At 39.6% G+C, this 23637-nt stretch overlaps 1 protein-coding gene across 4 annotated transcripts in view; it reads left to right on the top strand.

The window, feature by feature from the left end:
* Positions 1–5491, top strand: part of hnf4g (hepatocyte nuclear factor 4, gamma) — a 162048-nt gene extending 156557 nt beyond the window's left edge. For all 4 annotated transcript variants that reach the window (XM_039754410.1, XM_039754411.1, XM_039754413.1 and 1 more), the window contains one exon: positions 3563–5491. In XM_039754410.1, coding sequence (XP_039610344.1) covers positions 3563–3678 — 116 coding nt within the window. In that variant the 3' untranslated portion in view covers positions 3679–5491. The remainder of the gene's footprint in view (positions 1–3562) is intronic.
* The last annotated feature ends 18146 nt before the right edge of the window (positions 5492–23637 follow it).

Genomic DNA, 23637 nt, shown 5'->3' with positions numbered 1-23637 from the left:
CTGTGCCTGTGCCAGTGTTCTCTGGTTTCCTTCCACAGTCCGAAGACATGCAGGTTAGGTGGATTGGAGGTGCTAATTTGAATGTTGATGTGTGCGCCTGTGTGTTCACCCTGCAGGGGACTGGTGCCCTGTACAGGCACTCACCCTGCCAATGATTACTGAATTAGACTCTGGCTGCCCTGTGACCCAGCCGTGGATAAGTATTTAAAGAATATGAATGAATATGGCTTCTTTACACTGTGGACCACCTGGGCGCATACAGCCGTTCTAACCCCGACACAGACAGAGTGATACAAATTGCCACACAGCACACCTTTATTTATAGTTGGGGAAGCACTTTCTTCGTTCCCCACAAGAGCACAATGACCACAAGACAAAGCACAGTCTTTTTCTTCTCTGTTTGTCCTTCTCTCTGCCTCCGATCCTCTCTCAGCAAGCTTCGTCCACTTCCTCCCGACTCTGGCTCCTCGAATGGAGTGAGGCAGCTCCTTTTATTCAGCTCCTGGGAGTGCTCCAGGTAGCTCATCAGTATTACCTGGAATCACTCGAAATTGTGATGGAAGTCCACTGTAGGGCTCTGCAGCTCACCCTGGCAGCCCCCACAGAACCAAAAAGGGCTGTGCCAAACTCTGAATCCCAGCGTGCCCTGCAGGAATCCGTGGTGCCTCAGCCGCCCAGGAGGGCTGCCCTGTAGCGTCCCAGGGGATGTAGTGCTTCGCAGATGCTCTCTACCCCAGTCTTTTAATTAGAAGTGTGCTAAACTCACTTAAAAGGGGAAGCAGCATATTGTATGATATTTTTTTCCATTTAGCTTAATGTGTTAAAAAGGAACATGCTTGTGCTGTAGGAATCAAACCTATAACAAATATAATTTTTCAAAGTCTAAATTTAAATTTTTCTACAAAATATCTTCTACCGAATATTCTAAAATAAAATAACATATAACAGTTGTGTCCCATATAACACTCAAACCCCAGACACAATCAAATCATAGACAGGTCTTGCTGTTTTAAAAGACAGAACCTTTGCAAGCTGGCATGACCACAACAACACAAGTAAAGACCATGTTTAGTCCTTTCCCTCTCCTTCTGGTCCTCCAGATGAGTGTTATTCCCCTGTCTGTTGACTCTGACCCCCTAAGTGCCTTGAGTTGCCTTCTTTGATTTGGCTTCAAAGCACTTCTGTGTCAAGCAGAAAGCAGCCAATTGACAGCGTCCTCTTGTGACATCCAAGGACCCCGGCAGGGCTGTGCTCCTGAACTCCTCGTTCCATGCAACCCTGGTTGTGTCTGAAGTGTGACAATTTGAGAAGGACACTGCCATCTCTCATAGGAAGGAATGAACTGTTCTGTGTTTACCACCTTACTTAGTCTGTCCATTATTTGTTTACCCTGAATGGGAAAGGGATCAGAAAGCACCCTGGCTCAACGCTGTTCTTCCATTATGTCCTCCTGGCTGAGTAAGGCATCATTCTCCATCTCAGTCAGGATGCCAGTTTGAACATTAAGGCATTTACAAAATTTAAAACAACAGACCTTCTTTCAAGACCCAGATCACAGTCCTAGAGTTGTGCAAAACTTGTATATGACTACTGCTTCTTAACAGTGCATGAAGATTCTGTGACAGATGTGTGGTCAAAATTAGAGGAGCAGGTACTGCTTAGTTCATCTAGAACAGGGGTGTCCAACTCCGATCTTGGTGGACCTCAGTGGCTGCAGGTTTTTATTCTAGCCCTTTGCCTAATCAGTGACCAGTTTTCATTTTAATTAACTTCATTTTCTTTCACTTTAATAGTCCTGTTTTTAATTATTCAGTCCTCTGAATTGATTCTTTTCTTCATTAAATGGCAGACTAACAGAAATGAGAGGTGAAGTTTGCCAACAGATAACTAGCTAAATCAGGGCTTCAGACTCCAACCAGTTTCTTAATGAGAAGCCGCTTCTTGTTGTTAATTAAACCCATTCATTCATTTCATGGCTTGTTGCTACTATCATTTTGCCACAGCAGACATTTCCAAAACTGTTTGTTTTCCTTTTTTCTAAGAACACCATCAAGATATTTTTGGTGACCTGAGCAGATCAGCCTTACATTCCAAAAGTCTTTAACTTTCCATCCACTGTGTGGCCTCCTCGTACTTCCAGTCATCCTTTTGGTGTCACATCTTGGCAGAGGTCCATACCAACTCCTGAACGGTTCTTTTGCATTCCATCCAGGCACGGGTCCATGCCTCACCTCCCTGCTGTCCTTCACTAATGATGTGCTTGTTAGATGAACTGCAGACTATATGAGTGGTGAGAAGGAGTCACATTGGATTGACCTGCTCTGGGACGGCTTGGCACCTTTGTCAAGAGTTTCTTCCTTTGTTTAGCTCCAATGCTGGCAAATTCAGCTTTGGTTCCCTGCAAAACTTTAGATCAGGATGAGCGGAATCAGTAAATTGGGAAGATAGAAAATAAAAAGAGAGCTTTAAGAAAGCAATCTAAATCCATGGATTTCTGAACAAATCAGAATAAAATTGCTGTCTATTAGGAAGTGGCAGGAGTAAGTGGATAACTTTATTTAGGGGATGTAAAATTGTAAAAAAAAAAAAAAGTGTTACCTTACTCCTGCTGAAACAGCCCATGAAACAATCTTAGACAGGTTTACAGTTCACTACGGGCACACAAGGAGAACCATACATATGCTCACATATGGAGTCACCCTCTGACTTCACTGCAATAAAAAGTATTCATATCATGACATTAAATCTTGTTTTCCTTATTGTAAGAATTATTGACTTATCAAAACAGTTGTATTTATGATATTTTAACTTACCGTATATACTCACGTATAAGTCAGGTCTTGAAAACCGAAAAATCAATCATAAAATCAGACCCCGACTTATACGCCTGTTCAAAAATACGACACTTCATTTTTTTTTTTCTTGCTCCCTCCAATCTCGCACAAGTTTCTCAGACGCATCGAATTTTGTTGCAGCGGCGCAGTTACCAATTTCTTTTGCTACTTCAATGATGTTTCATTTAAAACCAACTTCATATTTTCTTCTGATCGAACACTCCATCGTAGATAAGGGATGGTCTTACGATAAAGGGGTATGAGGGTGTAAGATACAAAAAAAAACGAATCAGTGCAAATGTCACTTCAGAATAGTTTGTGTATTACCGTGTGGTCACATAAGCACAATACATAGAAAAAAAAATGACAGTGTGCTCCATGGTTACTCTCTCAGGTGGGCGTTAGCATATCATAATCTCTTGGACCAATAGCGTGAGATTTCCGCACTCAACTTATACGACTGACATTGTAAAATACCATAAATATAGACGGTAAAATCAAGTCCCGACTTATTTACGGGAGAACTTATCTGCATATATATATGGTACTTTAAGAAACCTTGTCAAGTAATTTTGTTTACCCCACTTGCAGATATTTTTGCTAAATAAAAGCATTTAAAGTTTTTTTCATTTAATTTTTGTATATACATTTTTTGCAGTGTTGGCAAACATGGCTATGCTATTTCCATTTACTTTCTTCTTTTTTTTTTCTTGTTTATGTTTGCACAGCTACACCAGAAACACCATTGCCATCACCGCCACAGGGATCTGGACAAGACCAGTATAAAGTTCCTACCACTCAGCCTTTGTTGATCTCTGGACTTTCCAAACAGAAAGCCTTATGATCGAACAATATTTGCAGAACCCCTCAGGATCCAGTGCCAAACTTTGACCATTTACACTCAGGACTCGACTGATTCAGGATGGCTGACAATTTCTCAAAAGACCAGACAATCAACAAATTTCAGTATCTTTGTTTCCGGGTCCACGAAAACAAATGAGGATGCTCCTTTGTTAATTTAATGTGAATTTTTTAAAAGTTGTTGTGATGCTTGATTTAGATTTTAATGTATGAATGAATCATTACGCAGTTTGAATTGTAAACTTCTGCACTGGCTTTAAACAAACTTCTACAATTGACATATACGGGATCTGCTTAAAGAATACTTATTTTATTACTTGTGTAGATTTTCTTTGCTTAAACTTTAAAACACATGCATGAAATTTGCCCAATCAATGTATCATTTGTGTTGGTTGATGTGTTTATTTTTTTTCATAAAGTGGAAAACTAAATCCATACATTTACACTGAAGTTATGGATTTAAACAAAAAAACAAAATCTTTAATAAATATGGTGGAAACAAACTCAAAAATGACCAAATTAGAGCAATCAGACTGAAAAAGAATGAAATTAAATCCACAAAAGCAAACTATATGGAATAATACTGAACATAGTATAGTAATCACCATTGCCTTAGATTTATTTATTGTTCTTTTAATTGGAATATGTGAAGAGTCATGTTATTGAATGTTGTGTTATGTTATATTAGTTATGCGTAGTCTGCAGTGGTACTGTACTCAGACCATGGACGATTTTCTCCTTGCACCCATTACCGTCCTCGAAAAATCGAATTCAGAAAATGGAATGGTGGATTCAAGAAAATGGAGTTATGGGGAACAGTTGAAAACATAAATAATGTACATGAATACACTAAAAACACGTGTATCACTTTGCTAAACCTGCTTAATGCTATTTTAGGGCCAAAGCCTATCCTGGCAGCAATGGGCACAAGGAAGAAATCAAATCAACATTTTTTTAGCTAATGCTTTCAAAAAAAGGAAAAAATGATGGTGTGCTTCATCTCAATGTAAAGGATGTGGAATTGACTAATAATTTATATTCCTGAAAATGTAGTCTTATACATTAAACTCCAAGTGCCCCAAAGCTTGAGTGCACCTGACTTATGGCACCCAAAGGAGGGTCCGATGTCTCCCAAGACACTTAATGCTGTTATTAGCAGGTTTTCTTCTTAAGTACCCTCTAATTGCCCATCATTGGTACGTCTTTAAACCTTTTCTGTATTTTTAGTTTAAAAAAGCATGCACTGTTGCAATAATTGTATATATGAAATGTATATTCAAATCATGGATAATTTATTTGTAATGAAATCACTTATTTTATAGGCAGTCAATATTTTTGTAAGATAATTGAAATTAATCAAAAATGTTCTTTTCTGTTTGTAAGAACCGTTTTTACTGCTGTTAACCTCAATGTAGAAGGAAATGTTCTGTATATAAAGTTATGTTTGAATGTTAGAAAAAGAAAAGTGGATTGCCTCCTTGTGGCTGCGTTTGTCCCAAATTACCAAACTTTTAGTTTGCAGCTTTTAGTTTACTTCATAGGACAGTTCTGGCAGTAGTGTGACACATTTTCAAATAATTCCACAGACCAAATATCTTTGTTTTAAAAGTTTTAGTAAAGTTTTGAAGCAAATCAATTCACCCAAAAATAGAGGAAAAATCGATATCGAAGAAATGAAAAGTTCTTGTTTAAAAAAGGTTCTGTTTAAGGCTTACTTGTCTTGTTTCATGTTTCTCTGAGTTTGATCAAACTTTGAAATGTTCATATTAAAAACAGAAAACTGTTTGCCAAACTGCTATTTGCAAATTTATCTAACAGTCCATGCTGAATAACTGGCTTAATTAACACTCACTTTTACAGATACAGCTAAGAAAGTTCTATTTCATGTTAACTTAAGGGGGTAAAAGGCTACATATACCATAATCTATTCAAAGTAACTATGCTACTAGGGTGTTGTACCGTGTTAACCGTTATGAATGTAGTAAGAAGTCAAGCAAAATGACACCTTTTATTGGCTAACAAAAAAGATTACAATATGCAAGCTTTCGAGGCAACTCAGGCCCCTTCTTCAGGCAAGATGGAATCATTACATCTTAATATCATATAAAGTTGCCTCGAGAGCTTGCATATTGTAATCTTTTTTGTTAGCCTATAAAAGGTGTCATTTTGCTTGAGTTCTCACTAAGTAACTATGACAAAGTTATTGAAATTATGCAATTCTAACATTAACATTAAACATTCTAAGATTGGCTCTTACATTCTTAATTTGGTTTTATTTTCTCGATAGAGAATTCATTGGAAATATTAGCCCACTACATTTGGCAGGATTAAAGGAATACTCCACCCAAAAATGATATTTTCTTTATGTTATTTACCTAATGTCAGTGGCATATCAACCATCATGGCATTCTAGGTGCGCACCCAGAGGCCATTCACAGCAAGGGGACTTTTATTTTATACCCCGCTGCCCCCCAGACACCCCCCTTCCCTGACAAAGGCTCGATAAAACAATCATGTTTCGTGAGTCCAAATAACCAAGGTAAAAATCGCTTGAGGAAAATTTAAAGCCATGGGTGGGCATGGAAACAATTGGGAGAACAAGCAATGAGCTGTGCCAGGGTTTGCCCCTTGAAGTTTTTTGTGGCTCAGTTTATTGACAATCGATCTGAAGGGGCGCGCAGGTCCCAGTGATGATTACATTACTGTGGGGCCTGACGTCTAGCATTGCCACTGCTTTCAAAGGGAACAACCCAAACTAGATAGATAGATAGATAGATAGATAGATAGATAGATAGATAGATAGATAGATAGATAGATAGATAGATAGATAGATAGATAGATAGATAGATAGATAGATAGATAGATAGATCTTTATTTGTCCCTAGTGGGAAATTTGGCGTTTTACAGAAGCTCTTTACATACATACATACATACATACATATACTATACTGCCTTAGAAGACTGGTGTCCTTCAACATCTGCAATAAGATGCTGCAGATGTTTTATCAGACGGTTGGGGTGAGTACAGTGATGTGCTGGGAAGGCAGCATAAAGAAGAGGGACGCCCCACGCCTGGACAAACTGGTGAGGAAGGCAGGCTCTATTGTAGGCACGGAGCTGGACAGTTTGACATCAGTGGCAGAGCGACGGGCGCTGAGCAGGCTCCTGTCAATCATGGAGAATCCACTGCATCCACTGAACAGGATCATCTCCAGACAGAGGAGCAGCTTCAGCGACAGACCGCTGTCACCATCCTGCTCCACTGACAGACTGAGGAGATCGTACCTCACCCACACTATGCGACTTTTCAATTCCACCCGGGGGGGTAAACGTTAATATTATACAAAATTATTTTCTGTCTTTTATACCTTCATTGTTATCACTCTTTAATTTAACATTGTTCTTTAGCAGTATGCTGCTGCTAGAGTATGTGAATTTCTCCTTGGGATTAATAAAGTATCTATCTATCTATCTATCTATCTATCTATCTATCTATCTATCTATCTATCTATCTATCTATCTATCTATCTATCTCATGATCTAAATAAACAAAGGTTTTTCCTGGATGTTTCATGTGGATGGTTCTTTTAGGAACCAAAATTGGTTCCCCTGTTGCATCACTCTGAAGACTTACTTTGGCACCTTTATTTTTAAGTGCGTATATCAGTGTCGTGAAGACATTTTAGTAGAACAGAGTTGGATTATTACCCCTCAATTCTTGGATCTGCTGAGTCATATTTCTCGCAGTTTATGTTTTAAAGGAAATCACAAGAGCAAATGGTATGAAATTAATCTCCTTTGTCGGCTACCTTGCTATTTATGCCTCATGTTTAATAAAAGACTAGAAAAGACTGACTTAACTTAAAATCTAACTTCCATTAAAATCTAAAGCGTATTACAATTACAATTTAAATATAATTAAAATTAAACTGAACTGACTCCCATTACAATCTGAAACTTCAATCAATATCTTCCTTAAGTTTCAAACAGAAATAAGTAACACTTTAGCGATTACAGAGACTGCAGATAGAGCTGAAAGAGGCATGCAATTAAAAGGATTTTTTCCTTTAACAGTAGAATCAGCTCGCTAATTAACAAATCGGGTGGAACAGAAATCAGCAGCCACTGCCGCCAGTCCATACTGGAAGGGGAAATACTGTATGGGGCTCAGAAAATGAATTGAGTTTCACTGTAATAAGAAATTGTTGCACAATTCTGGGAACATTCATGCAGAAAATAAATTTGAATATATAATTGCACACTATAACAAATACTGTATTTAAAAGGGGAGCCTTTTCTAAATTTTATTCTTATTGTTATTCTTTTTTCATATAAATTAACATAAAACTTGGCGCCGTGCTTTTGCTGTCACAATTGACTATATACAGAGTGATGGACGATGCTCATGTGCGGGATCCTGGCAGGAATGGGGTAAGGAACAATACCTGGCTGGGAGGCCAGTAAAGGCATGGACAGGGAGATGTGCCACCCCATGTGGTGACATGGTTGGCACCAGACTAGACAGTGGGCATCTTGTAGTTCGGGACCTTGCAAGTTGAAGCAAACAATTTGCACAGGTGTACCAACTTCTGTTTATTACTTAAAAACCCTCTTTCTGTCTTAATGCAGAGATGGAACTGACTCTGTTACTAAAACATCTGAAGTACTACTTGGACAATATTCTAAGGAAAATGACAATTAAAAAATGAAATGAAGGAGAGACATATTACTGTTAGAAGTGTAAGCCTTTTATTTGGAGAAACTGAAAAAAAAAATGAAGGTGTCAGTGAGTCCAGTGGTGTCCTACAGAATCCAAAGGCAATTGGAAACTGGAAGAAACTCTGATAGGAGGAGATCTGGCAGATCCAAAGTCATAAGCCAATCAGAAGACAGGTTTCTGAGGGTCACCATCTTGCAAAGGATGATCTCCTCAGTGTGACACCAACTGTCAAACATGGAGGAGGAAGTGTGATGGTCTCGGGTTCTTTTGCTGGAGGCAAAGTTGGTGACTTGCACAGAGTGACTGGCATTCTGAATCAAAAGAGTTGCCACAGTTTAGCTGTTATATCAGCAAAAGGTGCAGGCTACTTTGAAGAATCAAAAATGTGAACAACATTTCATGCACTTAATAATTCCTTGACTTTTTTTATTTGCCATTGTTAATTTGTTCTATGCCTTGATTTCATGAAACATTAAGACATTAAACTGCATGCATTTCCAAAAAAACGGAGGTGTTCTAAACTTTTGACCAGTAGTATATATAGTAGTATCCTTATATATTATTAAAGATATTTATACCAATATTTACAATACTCACAACACCCACAGCGCCATGCCAGCCACAAGAAGTTAACATTTCCTTTACCAAGAGCCCTGCATCCTAGCAAAGTAAACTACTGACTGGCTTGCTTACTATCAGTAATCCACAACATTTTTATGTCAGAGGTATCTAAATAAGTGAAGTAACTTGGCATGCTGTTGCTGTATTACTATGAATTTGCGTATTAAACTAGTTGTGCTACCCATCTAAGATGACTGAAATCTAATTAATGTAGACCTCAGCATTACCAGTGTACCATCTATTGGAATGTATTTAATAATGCATGTAGTAATAAAATGCATTGCATTTATCATTCCAACAGATGGTGCATCAAAGTCATTTGTAGTAATAAAATGCTTCACCTCAAATGTTTGTGGTGTACAGTCTGTTGGAATGACAAATGTCTCTGTTAAATGCCATCTGGCATGGGATTTATACAAGCATTGCTAATGTTTGTGATGCACCATCTGTTGGAATGATAAAATATGTGGTATATTTGGCAGATATGGCAGAAATGAGAATGTTGAGATGGATGTGTGGAGTTACTAAAAAGGACAAAATAAGAAATGAGACAGTTAGAGGTACAACAAAAGTGGGAGAAATGTCTTAGAAAGTACAGGAAAGTAAGTTGAAGAGGAATGAACATGTGATGAGGAGAAACAATGGATGTGTGGACAAAGGAGTGATGGGAATGGAAGTATAGGGGAAGAGAAACCAAAGGAGGCCAAAGTAGAGGTGGATGGATGAAATAAGAGAAGATCTGAAGGAAAATGGACTTGAATGGGGAGGAGGTGCAGGACCGAGCTGTTTGGAGAAGGTTGATCAAACACATCAACCCTACATAGAAGTGGGAAAAGATAAAGAAGAAGAAGAAGGAGGAAGTGGAAGTGTATAAGGATATATCAAAATATTTAAAAAGGAAGGTCTGCTTTTATTTTGGTCATTGCTTTTAATCCAACATGTAATTTACTTGGTCTTCTATAGGTACAGTAAATGTTGGTTATGTCATACCTAAATGAACACATATTTTAACATCAATAACAGAGTTGCAGAAGCCACAACTGTTTCCGTATTGAAGACGGTGCAATGCAGCAACACCATACTAGAGGTCCATAACAATAGAAATCCAAGTATAATGCCCTTTCAGACTTTCTGTAATGTAATAAAATTCTCTGTATCAATGCAAACAGCATCCCACATTAATTAGTGTAGATGCTCTGCCTGTTGCCTAAATGACACCAGGGCACGCCAAAAACACCTCTTCTAAAAACCAGATTGCTCCTTGGATGACATTAGCATTTGATGAATGGAAAAAGAACATACAGTACAGCAAAAATGGTACTGCTGCTTACTCTTAAGGTGCTTCATTTAAAAGCGGAGGTAGAAGAACTGAGGGAAAGTGATGGTATAGTGATTCTGAGTCGAGAAAAAAAGCTTTGGTTTCAAAACAAGCAACTTGACAGTCCATTAGATGACCTTTTATAAGTGACAACTAATTTTGCAATGCTTTTGGTTTAAGATCATGACAAGGAAGACAGACTATTGCTGCACAACACCCGGAGATGGTCTTCAGACAGTAACTAAACCTGAACAGAGGTAAGACATTGCTGTTTCAGGCAGTGATGCGAGAACACATTTGTAGCTGGCAGAATGGAAACTGGCAAGATGAGTGACACAAAAGATGCCACAGCAGACAACTTAATGTACTGCCTTCAAAAAAATATACTTCCAAAACACTTGTAACATCTGTAGGAGCAGCAGTGCTGTATATTTAAAATCATAAATCTGCTTTCATGAGCATTCTAAGCATCTAGTAGGGGAGACTCTAACTACCATTTCTTCATTTTGTGTAAAGAAGTCCAGGTGTCATAGGCTGTGGTTAATCAGAAGCATTGTAGGTCTTTTATTTTAAAAATATATTCTTTGAGGGCAGCCTGATGACACAATGGTTGGAACAGCTGCTTCATAGATCTGGCATCCTGGGTTCAAAATGCTACTCTTGGCTGATGTTTTTATAGACCACGGGTTCTCAAACTCAGTCCTGGGGGTCCACTGTGGCTTCAGTGACAACAACTGATAACACTGATCTCATTTAATTAGCTGGTATTTTTTCTGTTCCCTTATTCTACATTCAGAAAAGCACAGCAGCATGATCTTTACATTTTTAAAAACCTAGAATTATTTCTGTTGTTGCTGTTGATTTAAATGCTTAACTCTCTTTTCTTATCTGTGCAGTTTGCTCCCTTCATTGTATCTCCATCCATCCATCCATTTTCTAACCCGCTGAATCCGAACACAGGGTCACGGGGGTCTGCTGGAGCCAATCCCAGCCAACAAAGGGCACAAGGCAGGAACCAATACTGGGTAGGGTGCCAACCCACCGCAGGACACACACACAAACACACACTAGGGCCAATTTAGAATCGCCAATCCACCTAACCAGCATGTCTTTGGACTGTGGGAGGAAACCCACACAGACACGGGGAGAACATGCAAACTCCACGCAGGGAGGACCTGGGAAGTGAACCCGGGTCCCCTAACTGCGAGGCAGCAGCGCTACCACTGCACCGCCCATTACAACAATTAGAATTGTTAAAAAGAAAAAAATAAATTATTCACATATAAACTGCTTAGTACATTTTAATATATATATATATTTTTACCAAACCTAGTTTTCTAATTTCTATATTGATCCCAAAACACAGAATCTGGGAAATAACAGTTCACTTAATTAGCCCAGGAGTCCAATTAAAAACAGAAACTAGTTTGAACAAAAACCTGCATCCACGGTGGGTCCCCGGACCGATTTTGAGAACCCCTGATATACACCACAGGTGTCAAACTCTGGTCCAGGAGGGTCGCACTGGCTGCAGGTTTTCATTCTAACCATCTTCTTCATTAGTAACCACTTTTTGCTGCTAATTAACTTATTTTTCCATCCATCCATTATCCAATCTGCTATATCCTAACTACAGGGTCACAGGGGTCTGCTGGAGCCAACACAGGGCACAAGGCAGGAAACAAACCCCGGGCAGGGCGCCAGCCCACCACAGTAACTTCTTTTTCTTTAGTTTTAATTAACTTGACACAGGCCCCTTTGTTGTTTCTTTTATCTTAATTAGCAGCCAAATCGTAATGGGACACAAAACGAGCCGCCACCTGTGCCCATCACACAATATCTGTAAATTAAGAAAGGTGAGCGTCTCAGTAAGGTTGATCATCTCAAGTCACCTAAACATTTTGACGACGTTCTTAGAAAAAAGCAGAAAAATCAACAGTTTTAGAAATTTCTGCTGTGGCAGAATGAGAGCAGCAACAAGCTATGGAATTAAATAATGGGTTTAATTAACAGCAAAAATTGGCTTCTCATTAAAAAAGTGATTGGAGTGAAATTGGTTGGAGTTTGAAGCCCCAGTTCAGCTGGTCATCTGTTGGCTCGTTTCACGTCTCATTTCTGTTTGGCTATCATTTAATGAAGAAAATAATCAATTCAAAGTATGGAATCCTTAAAAACAGGGCCATTAAAATGAAGGGAAAAGAAGTTAATTAGTAGTGAAAACTGGTCACTAATTAGGAAAAGGATTAGAATGAAAACCTGCAGCCATTGCGGCCCACCAGGTCTGCAGTTCGATACCCCTGACGTTTTAGGAGAGAAGCGCAGTCGCGTCTCAAAGGCCGGTACAGCTATGCGCGTGAGCGCGCACCGGCTACTCGCACTTTTCTAGTAAATTGCGTGGGGCGAGAGAAGCCACTCCGTTTCCATCCGAAAACTGAAAGGAAGCACTTTTTTTCTTTCATTCCCCGAGCTACTGCCCAGACAATTGCCAACACAAGATCCCTTTTATAAGCCGCGGCAAGCCGATACGAAGGCGCTTCGCAATTTCTTTTACTCTTCTAGCGTCATGAGGTTGCGGGAGGCACGCGCACGAGTGGAAGAAGGACATCGCCATCCCTGCCTGTCAATGGCGCGGCCGTCCTTCCACTTCCACACGAGACCCGCCGCGACGCTCCCAGAATGCGCTCATATCATCAGCAAAGTTGTCCCTCTGCACTTTGTAAATGGACAAAATGGCAAGCATTTATTCCTTATACTTTTGTTCCTTTTTCCTTAAACTAGTGCCACTCTTCACACTGCAGAGGACACAACACTAAATTTGTTTAATGGCTGGTAAAGCCAGTGAGACGTACATTCTGTGTGATCTGCATGGCTTTTTTCTCTGGATACTTTTTTACTGTTTTTCTTACAAATCCCAAAGGACGTGCAGGTTAGTTTATTTGGTGACTCTGTGTCAGCCTCAGTGTGAATGTGTGCCTTTTCATGGACTGGCACCCTATCTTACTTTATGCCCATACTAGCAAGTACTTTTCTGCTACCACCGAGACCCTGAATTAGATTGATCAGGTTTGAGACTGTGCATTCATTTTACTTGACTTCTTTAGAAAATGTGTAAAGATATACAGTACAAATCATTGTCAAAGCCACACAATTACAGTTATTGCAGTAAAGAAACTATTTTGACTACAACTCCCTAGCATTATTTTCCCTTTTACAAGTTTTATAAGAATACATGACAATAAGTATAGTTCAGAACAAATAGAACTCTATGAGGTAGCAACAAAAGGGTATGATCAGTGCGGAGCATTTTATATTATTTTCTTTTTTTGACTTCCAGAAAGCATTTGATAAGGTCACACATGAGATGCAGAACATCAAACTTAACGAAGTGGGAGTTCAGGGTGTAGTGTGTGGATAGGTGCAGAATTGGTTAAAACACATGAAGCAGAGAGTTATGGTGCAGGGAACCTTATCAGAATCAAGTGAAGTTAAGTGTGGTGTCCCGGGGGTGTCAGTGCTAGGGCCACTGCTGTTTTTAAAATATATAAATGATTTGGATTGGAATATAAATAGCAAGTTTGCAGGTGATACCATGCTAGGTGGATTGGCAGATAATCTCAAATCTGCTAAATCACTACAGAGGGACTTGGAGAGCATACAGGCTTGTGCAGATTTGTGGCAGATGAAATTTAATGCAAGTAAATGTAAAGTATTACACGTAGGAAGTAAAAACGTTAGGTTTGAATACACAATGAGAAGTCTGAAAATAGAAGGTATAACTTATGAGAAGAATTTAGGAGTCATCATGGACTTGTCACTATCAACTTCCCGACAGTGTTTAGCAGCCATGAAGAAGGCTAACAGAATGTGAGGATATATAGAGCCCTGATGTGTGGAGTACGTCCAAGGAGGTTCTGCTCGAGCTTTATAATACACTGGTGAGGCCTCATGTGGAGTTCTGTGGGCAGTTTTGGTCTCCAGGCTACAAAAATGGACATAACAGCACTAAACAAAAAGTCCATAGAAAAGCAACTAGGCATGGAATAAGTTAGCAAGTAGTGCGACAGACAGTAAGACTATAGGGACCTTCAAAACTTGACTTGATGTTATTTTGCAAGAATTAATTGAACAAGATTGGCAAGCTTTGTTGGGTGGAATGGCATTTTTTGTCTAAATTTTTCTAATGTTCTAAAGAGTGTCTTCCATTAGCCATTTTACCATAAACAAAGGATTGATGGAATGTTGCTGAGATGGTTGTCCTTCTGGATGGTCCTCCCATCTCCAAAGCTCTTTTATTGTGAGCATTATCTTGGTCCCCTCTCTCACCAAGGCTTACCAGGTTACTTAATTTGGCCGCATGACCAACTCTAGGAAGAGGCTTAGTGGATACAAACTTTTTATTTCACTTGACAAATGTTATACCCTTGCCTTGATCTGTCTCACAAAAAATATATCACAAAAAAGTGAATTGAACTTCATGGCTCTTTTTTGGGCCTGATAAGTAGTGTGAATTGTAGGACTTTATATACACAGGTGGGCGATGCCCTGGGGGCCTACAGCCATGGGCATCTTCCATCTCCCAAGACATCGATAGCCATTATCGGGCATGGACTAGTGCAAGTAAAAGGGAGAACAATAAGTTATAAAGTGCAATAGTGCATTTTAATAAAATAAAGCAGTGTTCAAAAATAAAGGGCAGTGCATTCAAAAATCATTTGCAATAAATAAATGTTTATAAAAATTCAAATGACATGAAAAAGAAATAGAAACCCATAAACAAATCCAATGAATAGTTAAAAAAACGGGTAAAAAATCAGAATCATCCTTCTTCTATTGATTCCCCAATGCTTCTCTCTTGTCTCCAATGCTCACCCAGCAGGGCTGAGATGCCACTTTCTGTCCCAGTGACCTCTTTTTGGATCTCATGGGACCCACCAAGCGTGGCTTCCTCTTCCTGTCACCTACATCAGTCACCACAGGTCTCTGCAGCCATTGATTGGTACTCCTCCACAGCTCAACAGGAATGTTGTTCTCCTGCAGCACCTTTTCCCTAATGCCCCCTCGGGTCATCCCTGACCACTTTGTCTCCTTTCCTATTCAGTGGTCTCCAGCCTGATTCTACTTGTGCTCTCTGTCTCTCTTGTCTCCGATATTCTTCCTTCCTCTTCTTTTCCTTTGTGTGCCTTTCCAAACGACATCCAATCAATTCAGTTGGCCACTGGTGGACACCAATCAAGTTCTAGAAGAATTAAAACAAATGGGATGCAACTGACCACAATTTAAAATGCCATAGAAAAGGGTTGGAATACTTCAATGAAGAAGAGATTGTTTTAATGAATTTGCAAACATTTTGGAAAACAAGTTTTTACTTTGTCATAATGAGTTATTAAGTGTATGTTGATTGGTAAAAATGACAGATTTATCCATATAAAATCAAATCTACAACATAAGGGTACAGAAAGTGAAAGGGTGTCTGAATACTTTCTGAATCCACAGTATATTTCTGAGTTAAGGTTTATCTTTTTGTACTACAATATTACACTTGATTGCTCTCTATTGAGGTTAGGTTACTGAAAATTTAAATTTTTCTGGAGCACATGCAATAAATATGCCTTTAAGTCGACTCTTTTCGGAAAGTCGCAGGACCTAAATGCTTTGTCCTGTCATGTCATTTTCTACGTTGCTTAATCCAAACCAGGGTTGCTGGATCCTATCCCAGCTAGCATAGGGTGCAGGGCAGTCACACACACACACACACACACACACACCAGGGCCAATTTAGTGTTGCCAGTTCACTTAACTTGGATGTCTTGGACAGTGGGAGGAAAACGGAGCACCTGGAAGAAACATGCCAACCTTGCCCTCTTTACCACTGTGCCACCCTAAACACTTGGTGATATCTGAAATGTTGGTTCTTGGCTAGGATTTTGCTCACATGTACAACTAAATTTGGATTAAGTGGGATCTGATAATGGATAATGGATAGCATAATGATATTCACCATTACATTTTCATAACAAAGGCAAAAGAAAAGTATACAGAATTTATACAAAAACTGTATAGAGATACTGTGTACTTTTTAAATAAAATAATATGATACATCTTGGCTGCATACAAACAGAACCCACAATAAAATATGTTTATAATGGTAATCCTAAATTGAGTAACTCAGTATAAGGTAATTACCAATAAATTTGATGAATGTGCTCAAAGTACTTGAGTGACCAATATTTACTCAAGGGGCCATAGCCCCCTCATGTGGTCACTGAGAGAAAATGCAGTTTTGCATATCTTGATTCTTCCAGCTTTGCACACCTTTACTACCAGGTTGCTTGTTTGTTATTCTTTTTCCCTAAAGAGAAAGAAATGAATACAATAAAATGAAAAATAGAGAAACAAATGCACATTTCATCATGAAACCCTTTCATATTATTTTTGCCTCAGTTAAATAAATAAATAATTTGAATAGATTAACATAGATAGATAGATGTAAAAGATAGATAGATACTTCAGTAATCTCAAAGCAAATGACATAATTAGGCCTACAGCATGAGAAATTAAAAGGCAAAAATATATACATAACAAAAATTATAATAGTCTTAAATATGTTAACAGTACACCAATATGCATATAATAAGAATTATCCTTAAGTAAATTAGCAAATTGTAGGTGTTTACTGGGTGAAAAGCGATTAGAATTACACATACTTATCAGTTACAGTTTTCCAGTACAGAATGTCAGTCCTGGGCACAGTGTGTTGGCACACAGCATTACTGACCGTTAAGATATTTGCTAGACCAGCTTAGTACTACTCAGCACAAAGGAAATAATACCACCTTGGCCAATGGGTGACTGAACATAGAGCCTGATGGCCAAGAGTAGAAGTGACCCCACATAGTGCTTCTTGGAGCAACACAGTTGTTTCTTATGATGGACAGATTGACAGAGGAGATTAGACAGGAGTCTCCATGGACTATGATGTTTGCTGATGACATTGTGATCTGTACTGAGCGTAAGGGAGCAGGTTGAGAAGACCCTGGGGAGGTGGAGATATGTTCTAGAAAGGAGAGGAATGAAGGTCAGTAGGAACAAAACAGAATACATGTGTGTAAATGAGAGAGAGGTCAGTGGAATGGTGAGCATGCAGGGAGTAGAGCTGGCAAAGGTGGATGAGTTTAAATACTTGGGATTAACAGTACAGAGTAATGGGGATTGTGAAAGAGAGGTGAAAAAGAGAGTGCAGGCAGGTTGGAGTGGGTGGAGAAGAGTGTCAGGAGTGATTTGTGACATACAGGTATCAGCAAGAGTGAAAGGGAAGGTCTACAGGATGGTAGTGAGACCAGCTATGTTTTATGGGTTAGAGATGGTGGCACTGACCAGAAAGCAGGAGACAGAGCTGGAGGTGGCAGAATTAAAGATGCTAAGATTTGCATTGGGGGTGACGAGGATGGACAGGATTAGAAATGAGGACATTAGAGGGTCAGCTCAAGTTGGACAGTGGGAGACAAAGTCAGAGAGGCGAGATTGCGTGGTTTGGACATGTGCAGAGGAGAGATGCTTGGAAAGGATGCTAAGGATATGAAAAGGATGCTAAGGATAGAGCTGCCAGGGAAGAGGAAAAGAGGAAGGCCTAAGAGAAGATTTATGGATGTGGTGAGAGAGGACATGCAGGTGATGGGTGTGACAGAGCAAGATACATAGGACAGAAAGATATGGAACAAGATGATCCGCTGTGGCAAACCCTAACGGGAGCAGATGGAAGAAGACGAAGACTAAAGGTGCCCCTCATACGGAGGGTGAGACTCATTGTTCCAGATGGTAAGCAGCCTCCTGAGTGAGTTCTGTTCATGCTTGACTCCCAAGATTAAACTGTTTATTTTTAATTAGTTTATTTAGCCTGTTAGCATTTCATGCACTTATGCCATTTCCCTAGTATACAAGATGGCACAGGCCACCATAGGCTGGCAGAAAATATGTAAGAGTGTCCTCCATACATCAAACCAGCTCAATCTCTTCCGGAAACAGACCCTTCTTGTATACATCCTCCCTGTTAGTATTCAACTCAAGCGTGTCATTTATTTTTATGTCCTCCCCACTTCCACATCTTCACTATCATTGAAAACTGGGGCAGAGTGGGCTTGACTATCCTTAAATCCACACAATTATTTCCTTTATCTTATTGATGTTGAGCTGTAGGTGATTCTGTTTTCTAAACATAAACTATACAGAACAAAAGTTTCACTTAATTTTTCTAAAGGATCTTTTAATCTATGATATTAACTTGAACATAAAAATCAGTGTATTAGTTACATGAGAGGTGTTTGATTTTTGTACGTTTGCTAATTGAAATAGTGTTTGTTACGCATTCTTATTTCACAGAGTAATTCTTTTGCCTCTGATGGACAGAAAAGCATTAAAACTTTTGCCTATGAAGTTGCTTGGTGGAAGCGGGAGGGACCTTGTTTCAGATCAGATTTGAACAAAAAAAAAAAGAAAAATTAACATACGTTCAATTTATTCATTGTGGCGTAAGGGCGGGCCCCTTCCCCAGTTGGGACACCTCTGTGCTGGAAGGATGAGGGAGCGTATCCAGAACATTACCTCCCCCAAAGCACTAGGTGGAACGCCACTGGGTTGCAGCAGTGCCTCAGACTCCTGCAGGGCTCCATGGGAGCTGGAGTTTGGTGTTGCCCTGTTAGGTTCTGTGGGCGCCGCCAGGGGGCGCTGCAGCTGCTGCTGAGCCACACCCGGAAGTGCTGCCGGAAGTAGACCAATGAGCACCTGGAGCACTTCTGGGTTCCTTATAAAAGGAGCCAGAAGCTACTACTCCAAGAGCCAGAGTTGGGTGGAAGGGGGTGAAGCTTGCCAGGAGGAGTGAAGGTGGACGGAGAAGAGAAGTGTGTTTTGGGTCTCGTGCTATGCTTGTGACTGCATTGAATACAAGGGAAATGGGGGAAGGCGTATCCCACGGGGAGAAGAGGAAAAATAAAATTGTGTGCCCTGAACTTGCGTCCCACATCTTTCTGTGTTGGGTTTGGGAGGCAGCCACACCTCTGCAGGCCACACCATGCATTTACTGAATTTAATTTTTGGACTACAGACAGCCAAAGCCTGTCTTTAATCCCAAGTTAGAATCCAACCCTGGATCTGAGATCAGCACATTACTGAATATACTCAGCAGAATTCCCACACGCAGTCATATAAGGAGATTTCAGAAGTATAATTATAATAAATTATAATAAAATAAATGCCTTTGGATAAAAAAGTGGAATTCAAAGGGAAGAAGCACTCATGTGAACACAACAATCTCCCAGGCAGTGACAGGTCAGGAATCCAAACTGGTCCACAGGAGCCATACATCAGCAACACTAACTACTGCACCACCCTGTCACTATCATACAAACACCAAATAGTAAATTCAAAATGTACCACAACATGCAACAAAAGCACAAACACCTGCTTCAGCAAAAATGTTTAATTGGCACGTTTCTTAAGCTTAAAACATTACTGGTGTTAAATTCTAACTGTTTCAAGTGATCCAGCAATGCTTTACAGTCACGGCCATCTTAACAGCATTATAGGTCCCTGGGCAAAGCAGTGCACCTACACAACCACTCAGCAAGTCACAACATACCTAAATTAGCACGGGGCCCTTATACTCGTGGAGCCCCCGGGCAACTGCCCAGCATGCCCATGCATTTACAGTGCCCACAATTTTGAGTGTGGTACAACAGCACTAAGTTCTGACACAGAGTGCATCACTGGTGAAGAAAAATTAAAATCAAGATTGACTTTCAAAATGAGGAGTGATAACAAAATGGCTGTAACATCAAGTACCATCCTCATGGATAAAACTTGCTTACACTCGGAAATGGGTCGATTCCGTTTCTTACACAAAAATCTGGATATATAAAACACAAACTAAGCATTGAAAATGGCTTAAAGTTACTGAAGGTTTTCGTCATCCATAAGCATTTTAGCGACTCCAGGCTGCAGGACAATGAAGTGAACAGGAAACTTCATTTCAGGACGTATTTTGATGGCACGTCTGTCACATTCTGGTGTCTGTTCATGCACCCATCCTTCCATCCATCTGTTTTCATTGTTTTAAATCTGTAAAAGGACAGAGATTGTGTGATTTCTTCATGATGGTCTCTGTAATGTCGGCTGTACAGTATATTTAGGGTTTTTAATCCGGCAGCTGTGTTTCTTTGCCATTGGTTTACTGTTTTTACAAAGAGTCAACTCACAGCTGAGAGAGTATTAGCGGGCAGCACCCGGTGTTAAGCATAGGAATACGGAGCAAAGGAGCTGCTGAGCTATCTTTGCACGACCAGTGCTGCCATCAAGGACAGTGAATTAGCTGGGATGCCGGTCAAAATGTTTATATACCAAGGAAACTAAAAAGAATGAAAGGCGCTGTCTTTTCCAACTGTTCACATCAAACAGCTACCCAAAGACATTCATCAGATGATGCTTACATAGGAGAAGCCGGAGACCCCAGCAAACGACTGACTCCAACCTGAAGGACACACATTTCCTTATCATCATAGGGTATCAGAAGGTAGAATATGTATGCTGTTCAGATCAGGCTTCGAAACAGCACACAAACCTACAAACAATCTGCACAAGTCTTTTTAAATGTTTAAACCAAAAAATCGAGACACAGAAAGCAGTTTACAGCATACCATGTAGTTCATGCCCAGCTGTATACGAGGGACAAACATCAAAAACACGCGACACACATATATAGGAATATCACAATGCGGTCAGAAGAAAGGACCCACAGTCTCCGATTTACACACATACAAGTTCGACTGGACACACATTTAAATGGGACTCAGTGCAAGTAAAATTCAGGGCTAATACTAAAAGTGCCAGAGAACTGGCTGAAATGTGGCTATCCAATTAAAACGTCATTAACAGACATTTGGACATGAACCCAGCATATGCAGGCTTGAAAAGAAGAACATATACATAATAAATAAGACTTTATGACCAACAGCCTCTGAATCCCACCTAATTAATCCCCGACGAACCCCCACCACATCCACCTACCCTCCCCTCATTATTTGCTCTAATCTTGTTCCTCTGATGATGATTCCTGGTAGGAGTCGAAAGCTTAGGAATAAAAACTATTTTAAGATATGTTATTAATTTCCTCTTTTTGTGGATTTCTAGCTACAAATATGCAAACCTTATCACAGACCTTCTCTTCCATATATATGTATAAGTATATGTGTGTGTGTGTGTCTCACTATATGTATAGTTGGAGAACAAGCAGATTAAGTGATTTGTACCGGGCCTTACACTGAGCTGAAAGAAGCAATGTTGTGGCCTAAAGTAACAGCACCCCGGCCACCAGATTCCATTTCCTGCCTCCATTCAGTATCTAGTAATTAAATGAACAATGAAAGAGTGATTACTTTTTTTTCTTACGTTTTGCTTAAAACACAACAAAGGCCAACATTGACTTCTCCTCCAGGCAATCAAATTAAAAAAAGGAAATCAATTATAGGAGATATTTCAATGAGTGAGCCGTCACATACAGTACAAACAAAGCACACAATTGGCTGGGTAATTTAAGATGCTACTGTATCCCGAAACAAGGTCATCTCACTCACCATGCACAATTGGGTAACCAAAGACTAAGTAGCTTGTGTGTACCCATGCATTGGATATAAATTCAGTGCTCCTTCAATATTATCCCACATGTGTTTCACATCATTGCATGCTCAAGTGATGAATTTGGTGTTTCTTCAGGCAGTCAGATTTAGATCAAAGATCTGTCCAGGTATTTTTTTCTCAGAGGATATTTTTCTCTTGCTTACCGCATGCACTTATTGTTACACACTACCTCCCAGTGGTTGTAAAGCTGAAACATTCCTGTACATTTGGGTGTGTATGAAGTATAGAAGGTGCAGGAAAACTCTTCACTCACAGATTTAATCGGCAGGAGCCACTAGGTGTAAACTGGCCCTATGAGTAATCTGCAAAGCCAGATGATGTCTCTGTGGTTTGTTATTCAAATAATGAGATCTTATATGCAGATGTGCAGTAGTCAACACAGAACAAAATATATGTAATACATTATTTAGAGTTCAATTGCCCTTCCACTTATAAAATCGATACACATGCAGTATATCATTACATTGTTGTAAACTCAATAGCTTCTTGAAGCATCCAAAAAAGAAAAGATAGAAACAAAATGCTAAATTCCTTCATGTTAATTTCAAAAACTCAGTTTAAGAATAAAAAATAATACAATAATATGTAATATATCATGAGTTTCATTAAACATTAAATTAGGAACATAACTTTGCTCTGAAGAGCTCTTTCTCCCATCTCAAACAATTTTATTACAGCACAATGCTTGTACATTCTAACAAACTTTTCATATACAGTGGTGTGAAAAGCTATTTGGCCCCTTCCTGATTTCTTATTCTTTTGCATGTTTGTCACACAAAATGTTTCTGATCATCAAACACATTTAACTATTAGTCAAATATAACACAAGTAAACACAAAATGCAGTTTTTAAATGATGGTTTTTATTATTTAGGGAGAAAAAATCCAAACCTACATGGCCCTGTGTGAAAAAGTAATTGCCCCCTTGTTCAAAAATAACCTAACTGTGGTGTATCACACCTGAGTTCAATTTCCTGATTACTGCCACACCTGTTTCAATCAAGAAATCACTTAAATAGGAGCTGCCTGACACAGAGAAGTAGACCAAAAGCACCTCAAAAGCTAGACATCAGGCCAAGATCCAAAGAAATTCAGGAACAAATGAGAACAGAAGTAATTGAGATCTATCTGTCTGGTAAAGGTTATAAAGCCATTTCTAAAGCTTTGGGACTCCAGCGAACCACAGTGAGAGCCATTATCCACAAATGGCAAAAACATGGAACAGTGGTGATCCTTCCCAGGAGTGGCCGGCCGACCAAAATTACCCCAAGAGCGCAGAGACGACTCATCCGAGAGGTCACAAAAGACCCCAGGACAACGTCTAAAGAACTGCAGGCCTCACTTGCCTCAATTAAGGTCAGTGTTCACGACTCCACCATAAGAAAGAGACTGGGCAAAAACGGCCTGCATGGCAGATTTCCAAGACGCAAACCACTGTTAAGCAAAAAGAACATTAGGGCTCGTCTCAGTTTTGCTAAGAAACATCTCAATGATTGCCAAGAATTTTGGGAAAATACCTTGTGGACTGATGAGACAAAAGTTGAACTTTTTGGAAGGCAAATGTCCCGTTACATCTGGCATAAAAGGAACACAGCATTT

Source organism: Polypterus senegalus, chromosome 5, assembly GCF_016835505.1.
Source record: "Polypterus senegalus isolate Bchr_013 chromosome 5, ASM1683550v1, whole genome shotgun sequence".
In the NCBI taxonomy this organism is placed as follows: domain Eukaryota; kingdom Metazoa; phylum Chordata; class Cladistia; order Polypteriformes; family Polypteridae; genus Polypterus; species Polypterus senegalus.
Note: the sequence above shows the minus strand (reverse complement) of the source record. Positions and strands in the feature narration are given on the sequence as shown.